Source organism: Gymnoscopelus microlampas (genome assembly GCF_963454915.1).
Source record: "Gymnoscopelus microlampas genome assembly, chromosome: 2".
NCBI classification, from domain to species: Eukaryota; Metazoa; Chordata; class Actinopteri; order Myctophiformes; family Myctophidae; genus Gymnoscopelus; species Gymnoscopelus microlampas.
The window spans coordinates 58,950,888-58,972,292 of record NC_139939.1 but is presented as its reverse complement, the minus strand read 5'-3'; the positions used below and the strand labels follow the sequence as shown (position 1 = coordinate 58,972,292).

Sequence of the window (21,405 nt, the reverse complement as noted above, 5' to 3'; positions counted from 1 at the left end):
AACTTTTCCACAGGAGCAGCTTTTTCATATTTATCACACATTTTGTTATTTTCCCCATACGTACATGACAGGTGAAAAAAAATAAAAAAATAGTTATACTGAAACTTACCCAGTTGATTACTAACATGAAGACAATGATTTATATGCCTAATTTGCTTATTTAAATATACAATTTCAGAAAACTTGTAATACGATAAATCATTGTCTTCATGTAAGTAATCAACTGGGGAAGTTTCATTATGATAACTCTTTTTTAAATGTTGTCATTTTTTCACCTGTCATGTACGTATGGGGAAAATAACAAAATGTGTGATAACCATGAAAAAGCTGCTCCTGTGGAAAGGTTATCATACATTTATTTACTTATATTGACCCTATAAACAATTTAATATAGGTATGGTTTTGCCCACTCTTTAGTTTAGATAATCATCGCTCAATTTTGGGGCTCTGGCTCATGGACTATTTGGTTCAAATGTTTACACCATTGGTTCTCAAAGTGGGGTCCGGGGACCCCCAGAGGTCCTTCGGGGGGATACCAGCAAAAGTAACTAACTAGCATCACCATCATTTTAACCACTTTATCCATTTGAACGTTGGCTATTCAAAAATAGCAGATGTACAAGCTCACAGAGCGTCACTTCGTGGCACGCTGTGAGCTTGTACATCTGCTATTCTAACATTGTACCTCAGGGGCCAGTTGCACCACCTCACACTAAGTTCAAACTTAGCCTAGTTATAGCTTAATAGTTAAATAGCTTTTTTAAAAGCCATTTGGCTTTTAAAAAAGCTATTTAACCCATTTAGCCGGGAAAGTATCTCTTTCATTTTTAGATTTCTTTGGCTATTCGAAAATAGCAAATATACAAGCTCATAGCCCGGCACCGAGTGCCGTGCTATGAGCTTGTATATCTGCTATTTTTTTTTAAATGTGAAAATGTTTGCAAATCTTTAAATATATATATTTTTAAATAAATATATTTAAAGATTTTCACACATTTTCACAATTTTTCCAAAAATAGCAGATCTACAAGCTCATAGCGTGAGTGTGAGCACTTAGTGTGAGGTGGTGCAACTGGCCTCTGCTATTTTAGCAATGTTTTTGAAAAATATTGAAAAGGTTTGGAAATTTTTCAATATTTTTCAAAAATATAAAAAATATTGTTTTTTTCTTTTTTACATAAATCTTCTCTTCTGGGTGTTCCTGGCACAAAACATGTTCAGATGGGGGTCCACGGCCAAATACACATCAATGTGGGGGTCCTTGACATGAAAAGGTTTGAGAACCACTGGTTTATACAAAGTAAAAACACTGCAAATATCTATGAGCAAAACTTCATGTCAAGGTGGATGTCCAACAACGAACACATCTATATAGTTTAAATGCAGTGTTGTAAAGTAACTATACATTTACTCAAGTACTGTAGCCTACTTAAGTACAATTTTGAGGAATAGTTTTTTTTTTACTTTACTGGAGTATTTCCCATTTTCAGTACTTTTACTTCTACTCCACTACATCTCAGGGGAGAATATTATACTTTTACTCCACTAAAACTATTTGAAAACTTTAGTAACTAGTTTCTTTGTATATTTTGATTATTATTACAAAACATACATTAACCACTTCAACCCTATATGCATTTCGCCCATTTGAAAATAGCCGATCTACAAGCTCACATCCGATGTGAGGCATAATATGAGCTTGTAGATCTGCTATTATTTTCAAACAATTGTTACACATTTTATACATTTGAAAACTTTTGAAATGGGACCTTCTGCATAATGAACTTTTGGTACTTTAAGTACATTTTGACACCAGTACTTTTGTACTTTTACTCAAGTACATTTTCAATTCAGGACTTTGTAACAATAGCCCCATGTACCTCTCACTCCGCTATATAGCTCCGAGATGAGGTCCTATGCCGAGGTCTCCCAGAATCGGTAGAACGGCCGCAAAGGCTCCGCTGTTTACCCTTTTGTCAACATCCTATACAAAAACTAATGGTAGATTCCAGAGCGTACAGATGTTTGAGGTTTGGTTGGGCACACAATATTTTAGGTCAGGGACGAAACTATCCGTTTAAATGTCTTATTTAGTCAGCCTGTGGCCATGTTTCCCATTCAACCCGGAAAACACCCCTACGTCCGCTGCCAGTACTGCTCCCGGTTCGGCTACAATGGTAAACATGGCCACAGGCTGACTAAATAACCCATTTAAACGGGTAGTTTCGTCCCTGACCTAAAATATTTTGTGCCCAACCAAACCTTAAACATCTGTACGCTATGGAATCTACCATTAGTTTTTGGATAAGATGTATACAAAAGGGTAAACAGCGGACCCTCTGCGGCCGTTCCAACGATTCTGGGAGACCTCGGCATAGGACCTTATCTCGGAGCTCGTATTTCTATAGGCCTACTGCAGTATTGATACTTTTACTTAAGTAAAACATTTGAGTACTTTTCCCATCACTGATTAAATGTCCAGGAAACAAATCTCTAAGCCCTAAAAAATAAAATGAAATAAAATGAATGAACTCACCGTGGATCTGCTGTCACTCCCTGGCTCTTCCATCAGACACACACTCCCTCCGTTCATCCTTAGATATATTATAGATCATAAACAGTCTCGCGATACAAAACAACAGAGTTTCAACGCAGCTAGTTGAGGAGACAGGACTCTAACGTTATGTCTGTGTGTACAATGTCTCTTCGATCTGTTTCCCAGCCCTACAGTACAGTATATACACACAGGCAGGTTTATACTTAGCCGTACGAGGGTGTCGCCGGGAGCGTACACGTTGTGGGCTTGTAGATCAGGGGGGGGGGCGGGGGCTGCTATGTTCCACCAGCTCCTCCTCCCCGAGGGCTGTTGTGTTCGTGTGTATCTCTCCTCCTCCTCCTCCTCACACCTGTTTCCTCTTCTTCTCGTGCTGCTACTGTGTGTGTGTGTGTGTGTGTGTGTGTGTGTGTGTGTGTGTGTGTGTGTGTGTGTGTGTGTGCGCGTGCGTGCGTGCGTGCGTGTGCGTGTGCGTGTGTGTGAGTGTGGTCACGTGGGACCGTGTGGAATGTGTGACACTCCCACTATCATACTGACGTCACAGCGAAACTATTTGCATCAGTGACTAACCTCCATGTAAGGGGATGATGACATAATCCTAACATTAAAGTTATACAGCAACTTTTGGCAACATGTTCCTATGAAGCCCATGTCTATAACTTGCATTATAGCAATGATTATAATGCATTATAAATGATGTTGTTAAAACGTGTGTTGTTAAATAGACCAATTATTTGTTTACCAACATTGAGACTGGACGCACAGGCAGGCCCGGATTGGCCGTCGGGAGGACCGGGACTATTCCCGGTGGCCTGCCCTCTAGTGGCCACCGGGAATTTTTTTTTTTTTTTGCATAAAAAAAAAATAACAGGTCAGGCCAGCCATCCACAGCCAGCGCGGCGCTTAAGTGATGCAGCAAAAAAAAATCTCTCCTAAGCTCAGGCCAGGCCAACCACAGTCAATTTCAATTCAATGCAGTCAGTGTTGCTTGCAGCTCAGTGCAGCTGCGGGCCTCCCCCCTACCTTTAACCCCCAAAAAGGCCCCCCTTTTGTAAGGCCCCCCAAAAATAGGGCCCCCCAAAAAAATCGGCGCGCGCTTTGCGCGCGCAGGGTGGCCTGGGTGGCCGTGTATCTCCCGGCCAGATTTGGAGTCCCACTCCGGCCCTGCGCACAGGTGATTGTTTCACGCAATCAATTCTCAACCTGTTGTTTTGGGGTGCTGCTGGTTTCAGCACACCCCAACCCCCTCTTGTACATTTACAAATAGAAAAACATTCAAGTTAGGATTAGACATTTAGAGGTTAGGTTTAGGGATTGGAATTAGAGTTAAACATGATTCATACTGGTAACCAGACATTTCGCCCTAAATCCATTTCGCCGTGTTTTTGAGCGGACATTTCGCCCACACCCAGACATTTCGCCCAGACATTTCGCCCACCCCAGACGTTTTTCCCAGACATTTCGCCCACCCCCAGACATTTCTCCCAGACATTTCGCCCGACATTCATTATAAATATATAATCAATCAGTTGTGCGAGATTCATTATAAATGGCTTTATTTAAGAGGGGAATTTAATTTTCAGTCATCCGCGGACTACTTTTTTTCGCCGATAAAGTATAGTTTTGGACCATGACGGAGGCGCGCCGACTCAGCAGACCTTGAGGCTGAGGAGTTGCGCCCGAGCGCCTCCAGGCGCGAGTGCCCGCAACGACCAGCCGATGGTCCTGCTAGTCGACTACGCGCCGTCCGAGTTATGTACCGATAGGGACAGAATCGTAAATATTTTTCGTGGGGACTGCATTTGCCCCACTGACTGCGTCTCTCTCTCACTCACACACACACACACACACACACACACACACACACACACACACACACACACACAGAGAGAGAGACTCTCATTCTCGCACACAAACGGCCAGCTAGCTTCACTATCTATGGGCGAAATGTCTGGGCGAAATGTCCGCGAAAATGGGCGAAATGTCTGGGCGAAATGTCCGACTTTTTGGGCGAACTGCGGAATGGGCGAAATGACTGGTATTCTGTATACTTAGTTGCGCGCCAGTGTCACGCACCGAAAAATAGCTGATCTATAAGCTCACAACGCGTCGCAGCGCGACGCGTTGTGAGCTTGTAGATCTGCTGTTTTTCGGCTTTAGGCTAAAAATGGCAATACATTTTTTTAAACGTCATTCATAACATGGCTGTCCTAAAGTGTTGATGTCCTCACAAGTATAGTAGCCTAATACAAATGTGTGTGTGTGTGTGTGTGTGTGTGTGTGTGTGTGTGTGTGTGTGTGTGTGTGTGTGTGTGTGTGTGTGTGTGTGTGTGTGTGTGTGTGTGTGTGTGTGTGTGTGTGTGTGTGTGTGTGCGTGTGTGCGTGCGTCCAAAGTTACTGCATAAAAAACAACAAAGTTAAAAATAACAAAGTGTTGATGGTCTATCCACCAGTGCTGTAAAGTAACTAAGTAAATGTCCTCAAGTACTGTACTTAAGTACAATTTTGAGGTATTTTTTACTTCCTTCAGTATTTACAATTTTCACCCCAGACTGTGATCTTGAGTATTGTGCAACAGTGATGAGACGCACATACTGAGACATGACATATATTTTATGACATGCAAATTACACAGTAAACCAAAATGACGAATACAGTACATAGCACATACGTGTGTGTGTGTGTGTGTGTGTGTGTGTGTGTGTGTGTGTGTGTGTGTGTGTGTGTGTGTGTGCGTGTGCGTGTGCGTGTGCGTGTGTGTGTGTGTGTTGTGAGATTGTAGATTGGCTATTTTCAAAAATGTTGCCTCTTTCTTTGGTAATATTTGACAATTTGTCCAACGTTTGAATGTTTTTATAGTATAGTTTGTTGATTACTTTTGACTTAGTAATGGTCTTATTAGTAGTTTATTTAAAAAAAAATCTTTTGGGTATTATAAAGGTCTTAACGTTGATTTAGAAATGTGCAGATACCCTGCATACTGTATGTTGGTTTGTTTACTGTTGAGTGAGAAAACAATGTTGAACCATTGCTATGTCTACGGCAGTGTTTCCCACGTGGCACTTTAGTGTTCCGTCTGAGATGGCTTGAAGTGTTGTCTAACATTTCGAACATAATGGAACGAAAGCAACCCCCCCCCCAGAACAGTAGATACGTGGGCTGCCACTGCCGTGAGCCATTGGCTCATCGTCCGTCACGCCAATCGCCACCAAGTCCATTCACTTGCAGTGAATCCACCCTCATAGGAATGCAAATGTTTATATGGTGTTTATTTACTCCACGGAGAGGTTCTGTTCACTCGCAAGCCGCGGCGACGTCACAGACAATGTTGTCTGTGGTGCGCAACAATGCTATCAGGATCAGTTCACAGGTTGCAAATCCGGTTCAGAACGGATACGGAAACGGCCTTTGTGCGCGCCTATTGTGTGTGCTCAAATTACCGGATACAGTACACAGGCTCTACACATGATTGGATCACTGAGCAGTAAATTGCCCCCCCCCCCTCTCACAACCAGCCGAACCACACACTGTTGACATGAGGAGCATAAGCAGAGACAAATTAAATTCCACTAGAAGCAGCTCCGGGCAACGCGGGCGGCTGCCCACCCAGTTGAGCCCCTTGCCCCACTGCTGTCTGTCTGTCTGTCTGTCCTTGCCCCACTGCTGAAAGACAGACCGAAAATCATATTCATTTTTATTTTCCTTGTATTACGGTGCAATAACTATTTCTCAATAGACATTGACCTATCGGCCCGTGTTGAGCACTGTCTGTCTGTCTGTCTGTCTGTCTGTCTAAGGTCAGACGTTCACCACTGCAACAGCCAAAGGGTCAAAAGGTTAAGGTTTGAAATGTGCAGATGAATGACTCAAAGTCATCACACATTCCAACACTTCTATTATCCAATCATCATGAATCACTGGGTCAACAGGACACACCCCTCTGTCATTATGGAACTTCATTCATAATGACCTTTAACAAACGTGATGTGCTTGACACTTTTCTTGCTACACTTTTCCTGTAATGTCGGTGCTGTCCTCATTTTAGCTCTTATTCTGGGGCAAACATTCAACGAGAATATCAGTCTCTACTGGCTCACAACATGTTGCATTGTGAGCTTGTAGATCTGCTATTTTCCTGCGAACAGATTCGGTGTGGAGCGGCTCAATAGAGCCTTAGGTCAGTGGTTCCCAAACTGTGGGTCATGTCACCGTATGATTTTGGGGGGTCCCCAGATAATTAGATTTCTCACTCAACAGTAAACGAACCAACATACAGTATACGTGTACAGTATACAGGGTATCTGCACATTTCAATTTAATGACTTTTAAGACCTTTTTGAGACCAAATTGGCCAAATTGCCAAATATTGTGTAGGCAAAGATTATGAAAATAGCTCACAAGGCCTCGCACCACGAGGCGTTGTGAGCTTGTAGATCGGCTATTTTCACAATATGTACCTGTGGAACAGAGTCAAACTAAATGTAATGACTACAATTCCAAGTGCTTGTCAGGGTGGAGGGTCCCCAGTTCAAATATGATATATTTGGGTGGGGAGGGGGGGGGGCAGTGGTTTTTCATGCCAAGGACCCCCAAATTGGCACTTATTAGCCCGCGGACCCCCATTTGAAAAGTTATGCCAGGGACCCCCATAAGAGAAGATATTGTACGGCTCTAGCAGTGCTTCTCAACCATTTTCATTTCAAGGACAAGGTTTGACATGCATTAGGCTATGGACACCCATTTAATGGCCTTTCTATCTCTGGGACCCCAATTTATATTGTAAAATCAATGTTATTTTAACTCGGACGGGTCCATTTGGTTCCATTTGTACCCTCTCAGAGTTACAGACCCATTTGGTTCCTAATCTATCATTTAGCTGGGGACCCCCTGGAACTCCCTCAAGGACCCCTGGGGGTACCCAGACCCTACTTTGAGAACCAATGCCCTAGGGGACCCAAGTCAGTATATAGGGTTTAAAGGACGACCTCACCCATTTTCAACCTATCTTCATATAATTGGTCCTCACTAATGTTCATGACAACATGCTACAATTTGTTTCTACTCAGTCTGTGTCTCATAGGAGGGCTGTGGACACTTGTGGACACACAGAAATCCGCCTACCAGTGACATCATCGTTAGGCCGATTAGATTTGTATTAACACGAATAGAAAGCATGCCATTTCTCTTCCCCGTCGATGATGTCACTGGTGGGCAGGTTTCTGAACTGTCCACAGCATTATACCCTCAGACACCATAATGGCACCATATTATAATGAGCAGTAGTGAGGACCAATTATATAAAGATAGGTTGATAATAGGTGAAGTCATCCTAATCTTGAGTGTTTCAAGTGCTTCTAACGCTGTGCTCCCACCCGACGTGAAAACATCTTTCTAAATGTGAAAATAAGAAAGATTGAGCAACTTACATGTTCTATTGCATGACTACATTATGTTGATAGTTTATATAATCAAACTGTCAAAAACACACACAGAGCATGTGTTTGTCCTCCTCTTATGGGGGCCCCCTGGCCCTTTCAAATAGGGGTCTGTAGCCAAATACATATTAATTTGGCATGAACATGCTCCAGTGCTTTACATGACAAGCTAGCTAACCAAAAAGACATATGCATCGTACTCTACCATGATGTAATATTCAACATTGCACTATTTGAAAACATTACACACACCCAGATGTTGACAAATCTGAGTCCTGTTACGGAAAATCCTACTCACTACACATAATCAATCTATCAATCAATCAAACCCAGCCAAAAACATTGAGGGTGTCTAGAAAAACAGGTACAGAAATATTATTCCAACTGAAGTGTACGTGAATCATATAGAAACAGAACAGCAGACATGGAAAACCTGTATATGCTACTAGTTTATGAACCAGAACAACAGGTGTTATATTCAGTATTTCTTTTTTTTTACTTTACTGGAGTATTTCCAATTGTCAATACTTTTACTTCTACTCCACTACATCTCAGGGGCAATATCGTACTTTTTACTCCACTATAATTATTTGAAAACGTAATAATTGTACCATGAGCATTAGTGAGTACCAATTATAATGAAGATAGGTTGAAAATGGGTTAAGTGCTCCTTTAACCACTTAAAACCCCAGCACCCGTATTCTGGGGAAAACCTTCACACGTTATAACCGATCTACAAGCTTATAACGCATCGCAACGTGAAACGTAAGTTTGTAAATGGGCTATTTTCAGCGATGATATTTAATGTAGAGCGAAAACAGACAAGCCACTAGTATAGTGTCGCCTGGGAAACCATGATGTGGAGTACATCACCATCTGCTGGTCCACACATATAGAGAGGAAACTGGCAAAACGACACTCGCTCACTGCAAAAAACATTTAAGGAAAACTCCTTAGAGACTTCAAGAAAAATACTTTTCTTTATTTTACATGCTCATTAAAGGTATTGTAGGGAACATTAAGCCTAAATTTAAAATATATATATATATATATATTTTGCATTTTTTCCCCTCTATCAGCCACTATATAATGATGCTGGGGTGTTTTAATGCACTGAAACACAGTCCTCCTTCTGAAATCCGTATTTTCCCTAATGTTTATGTGTTCTATGTTTATGTCCGGTACGTAAATTAACGCACGCATGTGCGCGTCCGTGCGCGTCCGTGTCCGTATGAACGTTTTACTTTCGGTTTTAAAACGCTCTCAAACTTCGTTTTTGAGGCACCGAATTTACTTTTAAGATAGCGTGTGGATAGAATGTAGTTGTTTAACTTCATATATGTGGTCAATTTATCATGAAAGAGCCTATTTAAAAATAAAAATTCAGAGAACCAGCAGGGCAGGCATTTCCGCATATTGTATCCCAATAAAGCAACCTGTTTGGGGCACGGTTCCTTGAAATGTACCCTTGCTCTATGGAACTCCCTCCTACGTCACCCCCTGGTGGTCGGGGAAAAGAACTGCTGGAGTGGCGGTGTTTGTTTAGTTCTGAACTTCCCTACTATGCCTTTAAGTGCTCTGTGCTCAAAGTGAATTAAAAAGCATTGAATTAATAGAATCCACAGAAGCAATCGCTTTAGAAAAATATATATTCAAAAGATTTGCACAAACTTTCACGATTTAAAAAATAAATGCAGATCTACAAGCTCATAGCGCGGCACTCGGTGCCGCATTATGAGCTTGTATATCATCATTTGCAACCAGTATGACGCTTGCAACCAGTGTGACGTCGTCCCTTAAGGGCTCTATTGTGGGGGTGGGTGACCTTTCTTTTGTTCTGTTATCCATGTGTTTGTTTCTTAAGTTAAAGGGATAGTTCACCCCCAAAATGACTTTTTTTTCCTATTGATTAGTCACCCCATGGAGACTTCAATTCATGGATATTTGTTTTGTTTTTGTTTTATTCCTAAGACAATAATTTGACCAGCGGACCGGTAGGCAGCGGTTCCGGTTAGAGACACAAAGGAGACTCTTTGTGTCCCTTACCGGAACCGCTGCCGGTCATCAAAGTATTGGCATTACATTAATTTCATTTCATTACATTAATGAAATGAAATGTTATTTTCTAGTGTGTTCTCTTGTCTGTTTATGAGAGCTGCTGTAACACCTTAATGTCCCCCCTGGGATGAATACAATACATACCCAGACAGACACACAGACAGACCCTCTTATGGACAGCTAGCCTCTGCACAGCCACACTGTAAACAGTAATACAGTATGAATTCAGTTGCCACTATCATATACCAGGGAAAATACATGTCAAAGTAAAGTAGTGTAATATTGTGTGACTATACGTGAGACTACAGTGGAATCCTGATGAGTTTCCACTACAACAACTGACTGAACCTGCCGTTTCCCAAACTGTGGGTCGGGACCCGTTTTTGGTTCACGGACCAATTTTTATAGACCAATTAATTTTTTACTAACATTGAGACTGGATGCGCAGGTGATTGTTTCACGCAATCAATTTCCAACCTGTTGTTTTGGGGTGCGATAGTTTCAGCACACCCCAACCCCCTCTTGTGTGTTGGCTAGTGTGGCACGTCCTGGCGAGACCTGATAGAATGGGTTTCATTTAGCGCATACTGGTTGCACGCATACTGGTTCTTATCAGTGTGACGTCGTCTGTTAAGGGGTCTATGGGTTGTGAGTAAATGTCCCTTTAGTTTTCATTTCCGTTTTTATTATTCAAAATGTTCAATGTTTTCAGAAATGTCCCCCCAAAATTCACAATTCTTTATAGAATAAAATAAACTAATTTCATTCAATCAAAGAAATTCCATTAATTTTGAAGATGTGTCCAAAATAGCTGATCTACAAGCTCATAAAGTGTCGCAATGCAACACTTTGTGAGCTTGTAGCTCTGCTATTTTCACTTTTTTTTTAGGCTTGTTCAAACTTATTAAAAGTAACTTTAACATAACTAAAGGTTTTAGTCTTGTTATTAAAAGTAACTTTAACATAACTAAAGGTTTTAGTCTTGTATTTAAAAGTAACTTTAACATGACTAAAGGTTGTAGTCTTGTTATTTAAAGTAACGTTAACATGACTAAAGGTAGGAGTGTGGTGGGAGCAGCAGAGAAGCTGCTTCCTGTGGTTTAGGTGTAACTGCAGTCTGCACGTTAGACAGGAAATGAGACACGAGGTTAGTTTCAACACACTGACTTTACACTGTCAGCACATAGGGGGAGGTGGGTGGGGGGGGGGGGGGTAGTGGTACAGTGACTCTAATTGGCTGTACACGCTGTCATAGTGGTACATGAGGTACGCTTATCAGAAGGTTCAATCCCCAGGCTCCCTCCTGGTGCTTGAGCAAGGCACCATGTTTCTGGTGACTGATGTTATCCTTGTAATGCGTGAGGGGACAGTATTATTTCATTTATTTTAACATTTTAATATGTGTCAGGTTCATACAGTATCTGTCAGACAGAGACATGTAAACGATGGGCCGTATCTTCCGTCCTGCACTATCCCTTGAAACTTCCCGCTACCCGTTAATTACGCACAAGGCAGCGGGCGCTGACCCCAAACAGTATCTTACGGCCACACTACCCGCTATACACGAATCCACGGAGCGCTGCCTTGTATGTGGCGCCGCCATTGCTGCGGTGTCAAACTCAGTCAGCTGCTGCTGCGGTTCTGTCCGTCTGTTCACGTTACTCTTTACCTGCTTGGCTGTTGGAGCAGCCATAAACTACACAGGTTCATCCCGATTTTCTGTACATCTTTGTAAAGTTAGTGTTAGTAAAAGTTAGTAAAAAGCAGGTAAAAGAGTAACGTGAGCAGTCAGCGACAGCAGCTGACTGACACCGCGCAGCAGCAGCTGATCGAGTCTGACACCGCAGCAATGGCGGCGCCACCTACAGGGCAGCGCTCCGTGGATTCGTGTATACATTATGCCGACTCCATAATTTGTGCCTGGAGGTGTGGCCGTGGGCGTGTTGTTGCACTATCCCAATAATTGCTATCTTGTCCACACACATTTGGGCAAGCGCATAGCAGATTCTAAAAAAACCCGCTATGCCAAACGTCGGCTATAGTGTCCAAGCGACTCAGTGCGGCTAAAGAGTTTTCAGCGCAACATTATTAATCCATTGTGCAGGAAATAAAGCACGGATTACAATAATATAACATTCTCTATAATCAGTAACATATGGGTGATAATTATGTCGATCAAATATGGTTTGCAGCTGCAGAGTTCAGTGCAACACGTCTGAATTAAGTGATTGTGAATGTGATTGTCATTACAATTTTACTGTAATGCACAAAAGTATGACTGTTAATTCCTTATGTCAATAAACTGTTTTTATCAGCAGTTGCCAGCTAAGTTATCAAAGACAAGTAAAATGTTGTTTGATCTGCGTTTGCTATAACCACACCAGACCATTCAGTTGAATTAATCCAGAACACAAGCGAATGCTGTAATTTAAAGTTCTCTATAAGCAGCAATGTGTGAGTGATGATTCTGTGTATAATATATAATATAATAATATACAATTTTAGTCCAAGGCAAAGTCAGACTGCTCTTCGCTATTCCATGGGCAGAGTGGGAGAGAGCATAAGATTGCACTGGGGGTAATGGCTTACACAGCCTGATCATAAAGGCAATGGCATCTGGCACGGTGATTGGTTTTATTAATGTAACGCCCAAACCACACCTACTGTATGCATAATGTAACGGGTAGAGCAGGTGTTTTAGGGATAAGGCTGGTGTTGGAAGATAGCAACCTTTGCACGGGAAAGCCCCTTATGCCATGCTAAATCCCTAATTAGCGGGTATAGCAACTTCAGCCTAAAAGAAGACCCACTATCTCTAGGCCTACAGGTAAATAACAATAACCTGAAGATAAAATAGATTTGTTCTTTTTATGGGGCCAGGCTTCCAGCATGGACCCATATTGTTATTCGCATTATTCCATTTCTTCTTCTTCTTCTTCTTCTTCTTCTGCCACTTTTGGCAGTTCTGGCTGAACCGTGCAGTCGCTTTTTATGAAACTCGGCCATATGATAGATGGTCTGAACGATCAAAAAATAAATCTCACAATCTTTCGTCAAAAGGTGGCGCTATAGCACTCAGTTGAAAATGACAACTTTGAACAGGTACAACTCATGCCCTGTTTCACCTACAGCCATGAAACTTCGATGCACACATGCGTCTCCTCATGCTGAACAACTTTCACACTCTCACTTTTGACCTCTGACCTTTAGATCTCCCACCATTTTGAATTATATGAAAAACAGTTAAAACCTATCTCCTCCTGGGATTTTTGAGTAATCTGCACCAAAAAACGTTTGCAAAATATCTTCCATAAGTGAAAAAATGAAGCTTTAATGAGCCAATGAATATTGCAGTTTTATGACAATTATTCATCTGCTCCTAACACATACATGCAGACTTACCATTCTTTGAAACTTTGCAGAAATGTAAAGGGCCATTCCAAATATCACTGAAACCAATCTTACTCCAATTGGTCAAACGGGGGCGCTATAGCAATTTTTTGAAAATTGAAACTTTAAACAGGCAAAAGTCATGCCTCGTTTGGCCGACAGCCATTAGACCTGCTTACACATGTGCCTTGACTAATGAGGAACACATCTATCACGTTGACCAGTAAGCACCGCCCTTAGATTGTCCGCAATCTTGAGCAGTTTGAAAAACACTTAAACCCAGGATTTTTCAGCTATTTGCGTGAAACTGTATGATCTGTGTGATCTCCTTTTTCACAGGTTCTTGTCTGTTGGTGGCTTCTCGCTTAAATGTGTGCCCCACAACCTGAAGGTCACCAGTTCAAGCCTCACTTGGTGCAGACTTCATCTAAGTTGCATTTCACACAACATGACTATCAATGAATACATCTGCAATTGTTAAAGATAACATGAAATACTTAATTGAGTGTTTTTTACATACAGCTGATCTACAATCTCACAACTTTTCAGATAGCAATGAGAGTATCTTTTTTCAATGTATAACATACTTCATTGTGAAAATAGCCAATGTACAATCTGACAACTTTTAATGGTTTGTGAGCTTGTAGATCGGCTACTTTCACTAATTTTGGTTCTGAGGAGATGTACAATTTCTTCATTGGTAAATGGTTTGTGAACGAGTGATCTTAGTGTTAGTGAAACAGGGGCTTGGGTCATGACAGAAGGCAAGAGCTTGTGATCCTCAACAGACGATATCAGCCTTGACAAAGATATAGCACTATAGGTAGTGTTGCAGCTACCTAAGAGTGCTTCATGACCGTAAGGTTGCCGGTTCAAGCCTCACTTGATGCAGACTCATTTAAGTTGAAATGCAAAAAACATGACTCAATCTATTCCGTTTCCATGGCGCTCTCTCTCTCTCTTCAATCTATTCCATGTCTTTCTCTTCAATCTATTCCGTTTCCATGTCTCTCTTCAATCTATTCCATTTGTCTCTCTCTATGTCTCTTCTATCTATCTATCTGTCTCTTCAATCTATTCCATTTGTCTCTCTCTATGTCTCTTCTATCTATCTATCTATCTATCTATCTATCTATCTATCTATCTCTCTCTCTCTCTCTCTCTCTCTCTCTCTCTCTCTCTCTCTCTCTCTCTCTCTCTCTCTCTCTCTCTCTCTCTCTCTCTCTCTCTCTCTCTCTCTCTCTCTCTCTCTCTCTCTCTCTCTCTCTCTCTCTCTCTCTCTCTCTCTCTCTCTCTCTCTCTCTCTCTCTCTCTCTCTCTCTCTCTCTCTCTCTCTGAGGGGTGGCCATAGCTGAGTGGTTAGTGAGCCCGCCTAGGGAGCCAGAGATTCTGGTTGCCCCAGGTACGATTCCAGGCCAGGTCAGCAAATGTGTCGATGAAATGAAATTTGTCCCTGAGCAAGACTCTTAACCCCTAATTGCTCACAGGCACTCATTGGAAACAAGACCGCAAGGACTTTCATGAACTGACCTGTTAAAGGAATTATCATTTCTCTTTCTCTCTCCTGGCCCCATATTATCGCTGCTTGCAGCTATATTTTTATGTTAAAATGAGGCTATAGTGTGTAGAAATCAACATGTATCAATACAATGATACATGTTATGAACATCCATATTCTAAAGTAGGCTCTGACTTTGAAAACTTGATGCCATAATGCCATGATGCCATGATGCAAGGCTGCAAGGCTGCTAGACAACTGTGTCAGAAGTAAGTAAGTAAGTAAGTAAGTAAGTAAGTAAGTAAGTAAGTAAGTAAGTAAAGTAAGTAAGTAAGTACGTAAGTAAGTAAGTGAGTATGTGAGTAAGTAAATAAAGTAATAAATAAATATGTAATTATTATGTTATGATATTATGTTATTATATATTCTACCAAACTCACTTAATATTCTATGTATTTATATGTTCTCTTTCATTGATACAAATGATCTAATACCTGAACGATACATATTCCTTTTCCTACAGCCTCTTGCATATTTATTTATGTATTATTCATTTATATTTGGAACATGATGTACTCATCAAGGACATGTTTGGTCAGAAGCAGTCAAATGGTGTGATACAAGTCCATCCAACACATCCTCCATGTTGTCACCTGCAGAGTTCAGTGGTCCTCCATTGTGTTGCCTGCAGAGTTCAGTGGTCCTCCATTTTGTAACCTGCAGAGTTCAGTGGTCCTCCATTTTGTAACCTGCAGAGTTCAGTGGTCCTCCATTTTGTAACCTGCAGAGTTCAGTGGTCCTCCATTTTGTAACCAGCAGAGTTCAGTGGTCCTCCATTGTGTCGCCTGCAGAGTTCAGTGGTCTTCCATGTTGTCACCCGCAGAGTTCAGTGGTCCTCCATTTTGATGCATATGTGCGCCTCTGTCGTATGTAGGGCAGGTTGTGGTTGAGCTTCCTGTCATCAAGAGCGCTGCCACTTTCCAGAGAAACCACGTGATGATCAGATAAGGAGAGCTGACGTGTCTCACATAAAGACACAGACGACAGCGATCGTCGATCAGTGCTGTTCAGGACATCAAGTGTTGATCAGTGCTGTTCAGGACATCAAGTGTTGATCAGTGCTGTTCAGGACATCAAGTGTTGATCAGTGCTGTTCAGGACATCAAGTGTTGATCAGTGCTGTTCAGGACATCAAGTGTTGATCAGTGCTGTTCAGGACATCAAGTGTTGATCAGTGAAGTTCAGGACATCAAGTATTGATCAGTGAAGTTCCAGTTGAGAATCCAGTGTGAGTGAATCCAGACATGGATAAAACAGGGATATTTTTCCTCCTGCTGTGGAGCTCAGGTAAGACTCTGTTTTAATGACACTTGTTGGTTGATGTGGATGTGAAACACACTGAGGCACAAAGCTAAGACAACCATGAGTACCGTTGGATGCTTTACTGTGTGTGTGTGTGTGTGTGTGTGTGTGTGTGTGTGTGTGTGTGTGTGTGTGTGTGTGTGTGTGTGTGTGTGTGTGTGTGTGTGTGTGTGTGTGTGTGTGTCACACGTGAAGTGAAATGTTTTTGCTTTACATTTTCGGCTGCCATAATGTCAAAATGTCAGGCTGTTATTGGTGATTATGTGTTGTGAAGGTGGTCTGTACAGAGGACAGGTGGTCTATGTGTTGTGAAGGTGGTCTGTACAGAGGACAGGTGGTCTATGTGTTGTGAAGGTGGTCTGTACAGAGGACAGGTGGTGTATGTGTTGTGAAGGTGGTCTGTACAGAGGACAGGTGGTCTATGTGTTGTGAAGGTGGTCTGTACAGAGGACAGGTGGTGATTATTCTCACTGTTACAGATATGTATGTAGAGCATATTTTCATCATCATGGTCGCCATGGAAGCTGTATGTTTAACTTTTGACTTGTTGTCAGGGCCGGATTAGCACTATGTGGGCGACCTCAAGTTGAAGTGTTAGGTTAGGGTTATGTTATTTAATTCTTATTTTTTTATTATCAAAAGATTAATTATTTTAACATTTATTTTTTATTATTGTTAGTGTTGTTACAATCTGGGAACCCAGCGCAAAATGAAAAAGAAAAAAAGGGCCCTCTGCTGTTTTTGACTATCTCAGTTGGCTCTGGGAGGAAGTTGGGGAGGCATGCGTTAATCCGACAGACCTTTTCTCCGACTATGTGGCATCCGCGTGCGGTTAGGGTTAGGGTGCGGGTTTGGTTCGGGTTTACTGTTTAATGTCGGAGCACTGCGCTGTCGGAGGAATGCCCAGGAAGTTGACGTAGCACCCGTGCGCAAGGAAACCGGGGTTTTGGTCTGCCTTCAGCGCATCACTTCCGGTGGTGCGACTATGTTTTCATTCCCACTAACAATATTTCTACACGGAACACTAACACCACATCTCCCAGAAAACATGGATGGTTTTGGTTATAAGCCCACTTGTTTCTATGATGAAAGAGCAAGTTAAAATGTGAATATCTTTCCGTGGTTTTGTCTGCTCCACGGACGCTATTGTTAAATTAGTTTCGGTTTGTTTCGAGTGGGGAAGGATCGACGGACACGTGAATCCCGCCCACTACATTTGATTGGGTAAAGCGCGGCCTGCTTCCTGATCTGAAGGCACGCCCACTTGAAATCAATGCGTACGGGTTGTCAACACGGCTATTGACAGATTCAAACGCAGAGCAGAATCTGTTCTTGAGAGATTAGTGTTGTTATGACCCTATATGGTCATATGTGTATTTACCTGTGTGTTGTTTTGTCCTGTGAATGTCTCCTCCCCCACATTGGTATGAGGGATTCAGTGGTGCTGATTGGTTACCAGCTGGTGTGTGAGTGGTGATTGGTTGTGGTTGATTACTGGGTGGAACTAGCTGGTTTGGTCATCCTGGTACACAGAGGGGTCAAGGGTCAGATATATTTAGTATGGAGTCTAATATAACAGTGGTTTCATGTCAACGACCCCAACATAATTTATACTGAACATATTTTGTGGCAGGGACAAGATTTGTTGTTAAAATGATCCAAAACTATTCCTAAATGTTTTGAAAATAGCCAATCTACAAGCTCACATTGGTCACATCATGCAGTATACACACTATTATACACACTGTACATTATGATGTAGGTCATTGCTTATAAATAACGATCAGAAGGTTAAAAATACAGGATACAGTCATGTGGTTAATAAGATGTTAAGATGTTCTGTTTGTTTATTTATGTTCTAGTATAGGCCAGTAGTTCTCAAAGAAACCAAATGGACCCTTAAAAGGTCTGCAACTCAGAGAGTGTATACATACATGGAACCAAATGGACCCCTAACGGTCCATTTGGTTCCATTTATGAGAGTGTATTCACCTTATCCCTGACCACGCCCACCGTGGGTGTGGTCAGGTATGGGGGGGGAGGGGGGGGTTCCTGTTTACCCCTTGATACTATTACAGTACAGTAAGTGGAATTAGTTGCTTCTGTGGGGCTTGTTTTCATATACCTAGCCGCTTGTTTTCCTTGCAAAATCTGGCAACACATTGATTACCTGCATTACACCTGCAGCCTTTTTACTGATTTATTGTTGTTTTGTTTTTTTGGGTGCGTTGCTGTCCGACAGTCCATATAACTAAATGTTTCAGCTTTTGCATTTCTTTTCCATAAATCAGGGCCATTGAACACCCTTTACGTCTGTGTGTTGATTAAAAAAAATATTGAACCAATGAAAAGTATTAAAAAGTGCTTCTGACAAAACCATCTTTTTGTCATTTCCTGAAAAATGAGTTAGCTGGTTGCTGCCGGACAGCAGAGATATACTGGTGCTGTGAGGGGGTTTAGGAGGTGAATGAGACACTAACAGTGAATCACAGCAGCAGTGGTGCTGCTGATGTTGTGAGAAAGCAGTGAGGTTCCATAAATTATCTCCACCAGTGAGGACTGCTGAAGGCCGGAGACTATGATTTCACCCCTGTCCATCCGTGTGTCTGTGAGCAGCTAATCTACGGCACCGTTCAGCGTGAAACTTTGCACTCACTGTCCCTGGAGACCTGTTATAGCGCCACCAGGAGGCCGACTTTTGTAAAGCACATTCTCTGATATTACTTCTACAAATGTTGTCCAAACCTCACGTAAATCTGTACAAATGATGGATCAGCTACCATTGGCTTCCAAAGTGTGCAGGAGTGGGACACAGAAGATTGCACAAAATGTCACAAATCATGAACGCAGCGTCTGATTGCTGTGAAACTTTAAACACATCCATGCATGTTATATTATGAATGTATGTTATAATTATCTTGCTCATTGTCTTCATCAGTGAGTGTTGAACTCTAGGATGACATCAAAGTACATGTTAACTTTGTAGTCACTCTTAGCTCTCACAGGGAGCTCTGCAGCACAAATGTCCTTTTCTTGAGGCCACTTGACCTCCTGAAAACTTCTCTCATGTTATTGGACAACTTGTCAGGCGTGTTCCACAGCCAGCTGAGTTTGAAGGATAATTATATTAGTTTGTTAGTGATGAAGGTCTGTGTGACCAAATCACTAAATGACAACCAACCTGTTAGTTTACAACAAACTATTGATTGTCATTGACTTTTATTTTGTTATTTCTGGTATAAATGATAGTTCCTCATTCCCACCCTGTGAATGTCAAATAAATAGCAGCAAACAGGAGAAACAAAGGACATCTTGTCCTGTATTTCAACAGATAAACCACAACAAACAACCAGCTGTTACACTGAAGCTCATTTAGTTTTTTTATGTTTCTCCTCAGCTCTTCAGAATGAACCAACACACAACACAACAGGTAAGACTGTCTGTCTGTCTGTCTGTCTGTCTGTCTGTCTGCCTGTCTGTCTGTCTTTAATCTGTGTTTAATTAAATCTCAGCATCTTAAAAACATTAATCTAAAACTCTCATATTGTAACCAGTGAAATATGTAGATATTTGTATTTAAATTGAATAAAAGGTGAGTCAGTAAATACAGCAGCTTCACTGTGTCAGTGATGTGTTTGACAAAGAGAGGAAACACATCCCAACCTTTTTAAACATGGTGATCAATAAGTTTACATTTATAAGGTTATTTATGTATCAATATGTTACATTTATGAGCGTATTAACCCTTTAAGACCTGAGGCCCATTCTACAAATGCCTTCTAAATCATTAGTTTCCAAACTTCTGCATGCCAGGGACCCCCAAAATGATATGTATTTGGACGTGGACCCCCATCTGAAAATGTGTTGTATCAGGAACCCCCAGAAGAGAAGATTTGTGTTAAAAGAAATCTGAATGATTCAAAACATTTAAAAAATAGCAGATCTACAAGCTTGCAGCGCGGCATGAATTGACGCGCTGTGAGCTTGTAGATCTGCTATTTTTGAATAGCCAACACTAAAATCTAAAATGAAACAGATGCTTTGCCGGATATTGTATATTTTTAAAGGTAAACCAACTCAAATGTAATGTCTCACTTTCTCCAGAGGTGGAGCCCTTCCTCATCGTAGCCACCTGGTCCAACCTGATGAAGATCAGCTTGGACGGCTCCAGCTCCACAGAGCTCAAACAGGTGAAAACCATTAGACATAACAACACATCCTATGTAATCCTATACAATATTCTACACACACTGCTTTTGACATGCTGGAATGTATTCCTGTCTGAGACTAACACAACTGATGTGGTGTGACAGGGCTTGAAGGATGTGATGGCTCTGGACTTTGACTATCAGCAGCAGATGATCTACTGGATAGAATGGGACCCCTCTAGTAGTATCCAGCCCCCCATGATCAGTCGCATGCACATCAATGGCAGTGACGTCCAGGTCAGTGTGACAATGACAACGATGAGGATGAATGACAGGGTAGAGAAACTGAATTCAAACTACTTACAATACACATGTAATTCAGAGTACTTATACTTGTATTTAAAATACTTTGTGACATCAGTGTTAAATATAAAAGCAGAAAACAGGGTGTCTGGTGTTTCAGTCAGTTAGGGCTGGTACACACTGCAAGACCTTAAAGTGGTCGGGGGGTCATCTGATCGTTAAGCATAACACACTGCAGGAGTTTATTTCTTGAAATCGGCTGTCATAATATCGTTGTGGTCTTCACAACACGATTGATCCCCGACAAGGGCTGACACACTGTAGGATAGTTCACTAGGATGCTATCTCCAGAGTCAGACCCAATACATACATTTGTGTTTATTCCAATTCATTTTAATCGACGTATCCCGTGATATGCCTCTCTCCCTCTCCCTCTCCCCCCGGGCCCTCTCTCTCTCCCCCCTCTCTCGCTCTCTCTCGCTCGCTCGCTCGTCAAGAGCGCAGAAGCGGTCAGTGCCATGTCTGCTTATTATAAGCGACTTTGGGATTGTTTTTCTGTAAAGTTGCTTGAAAGTGTAGTTGTTTTTTTGGCCTTGTTTCCTAATGTTGTTTGAACCAGTTGTTCTCAAACATTTTCATGGCAAGGACCCCCAAATT

The 21,405-nt window shown here is 41.7% G+C and overlaps 2 protein-coding genes across 3 annotated transcripts in view; one reads left to right on the top strand and one right to left on the bottom strand.

Moving 5' to 3' along the window:
• The window catches only part of LOC311060700 (myocardial zonula adherens protein-like), a 28,979-nt gene extending 26,314 nt beyond the window's left edge, over positions 1-2,665 (bottom strand). For both annotated transcript variants that reach the window (XM_084078991.1, XM_084078992.1), the window contains exon 1: positions 2,537-2,665. In XM_084078991.1, the coding sequence (XP_083935117.1) occupies positions 2,537-2,593 (57 nt within the window). In that variant the 5' untranslated portion in view covers positions 2,594-2,665. The remainder of the gene's footprint in view (positions 1-2,536) is intronic.
• Positions 2,666-16,018: 13,353 nt separating this feature from the next.
• The window catches only part of LOC311056032 (uncharacterized protein), a gene marked incomplete at its 3' end in the record, with an annotated part of 55,188 nt that continues 49,801 nt past the window's right edge, over positions 16,019-21,405 (top strand). Inside the window, exons 1-4 of the mRNA XM_084072374.1 lie at positions 16,019-16,282; positions 19,695-19,727; positions 20,402-20,487; positions 20,611-20,742. Coding sequence (XP_083928500.1) covers positions 16,240-16,282; positions 19,695-19,727; positions 20,402-20,487; positions 20,611-20,742 — 294 coding nt within the window. The 5' untranslated portion in view covers positions 16,019-16,239. The remainder of the gene's footprint in view (positions 16,283-19,694; positions 19,728-20,401; positions 20,488-20,610; positions 20,743-21,405) is intronic.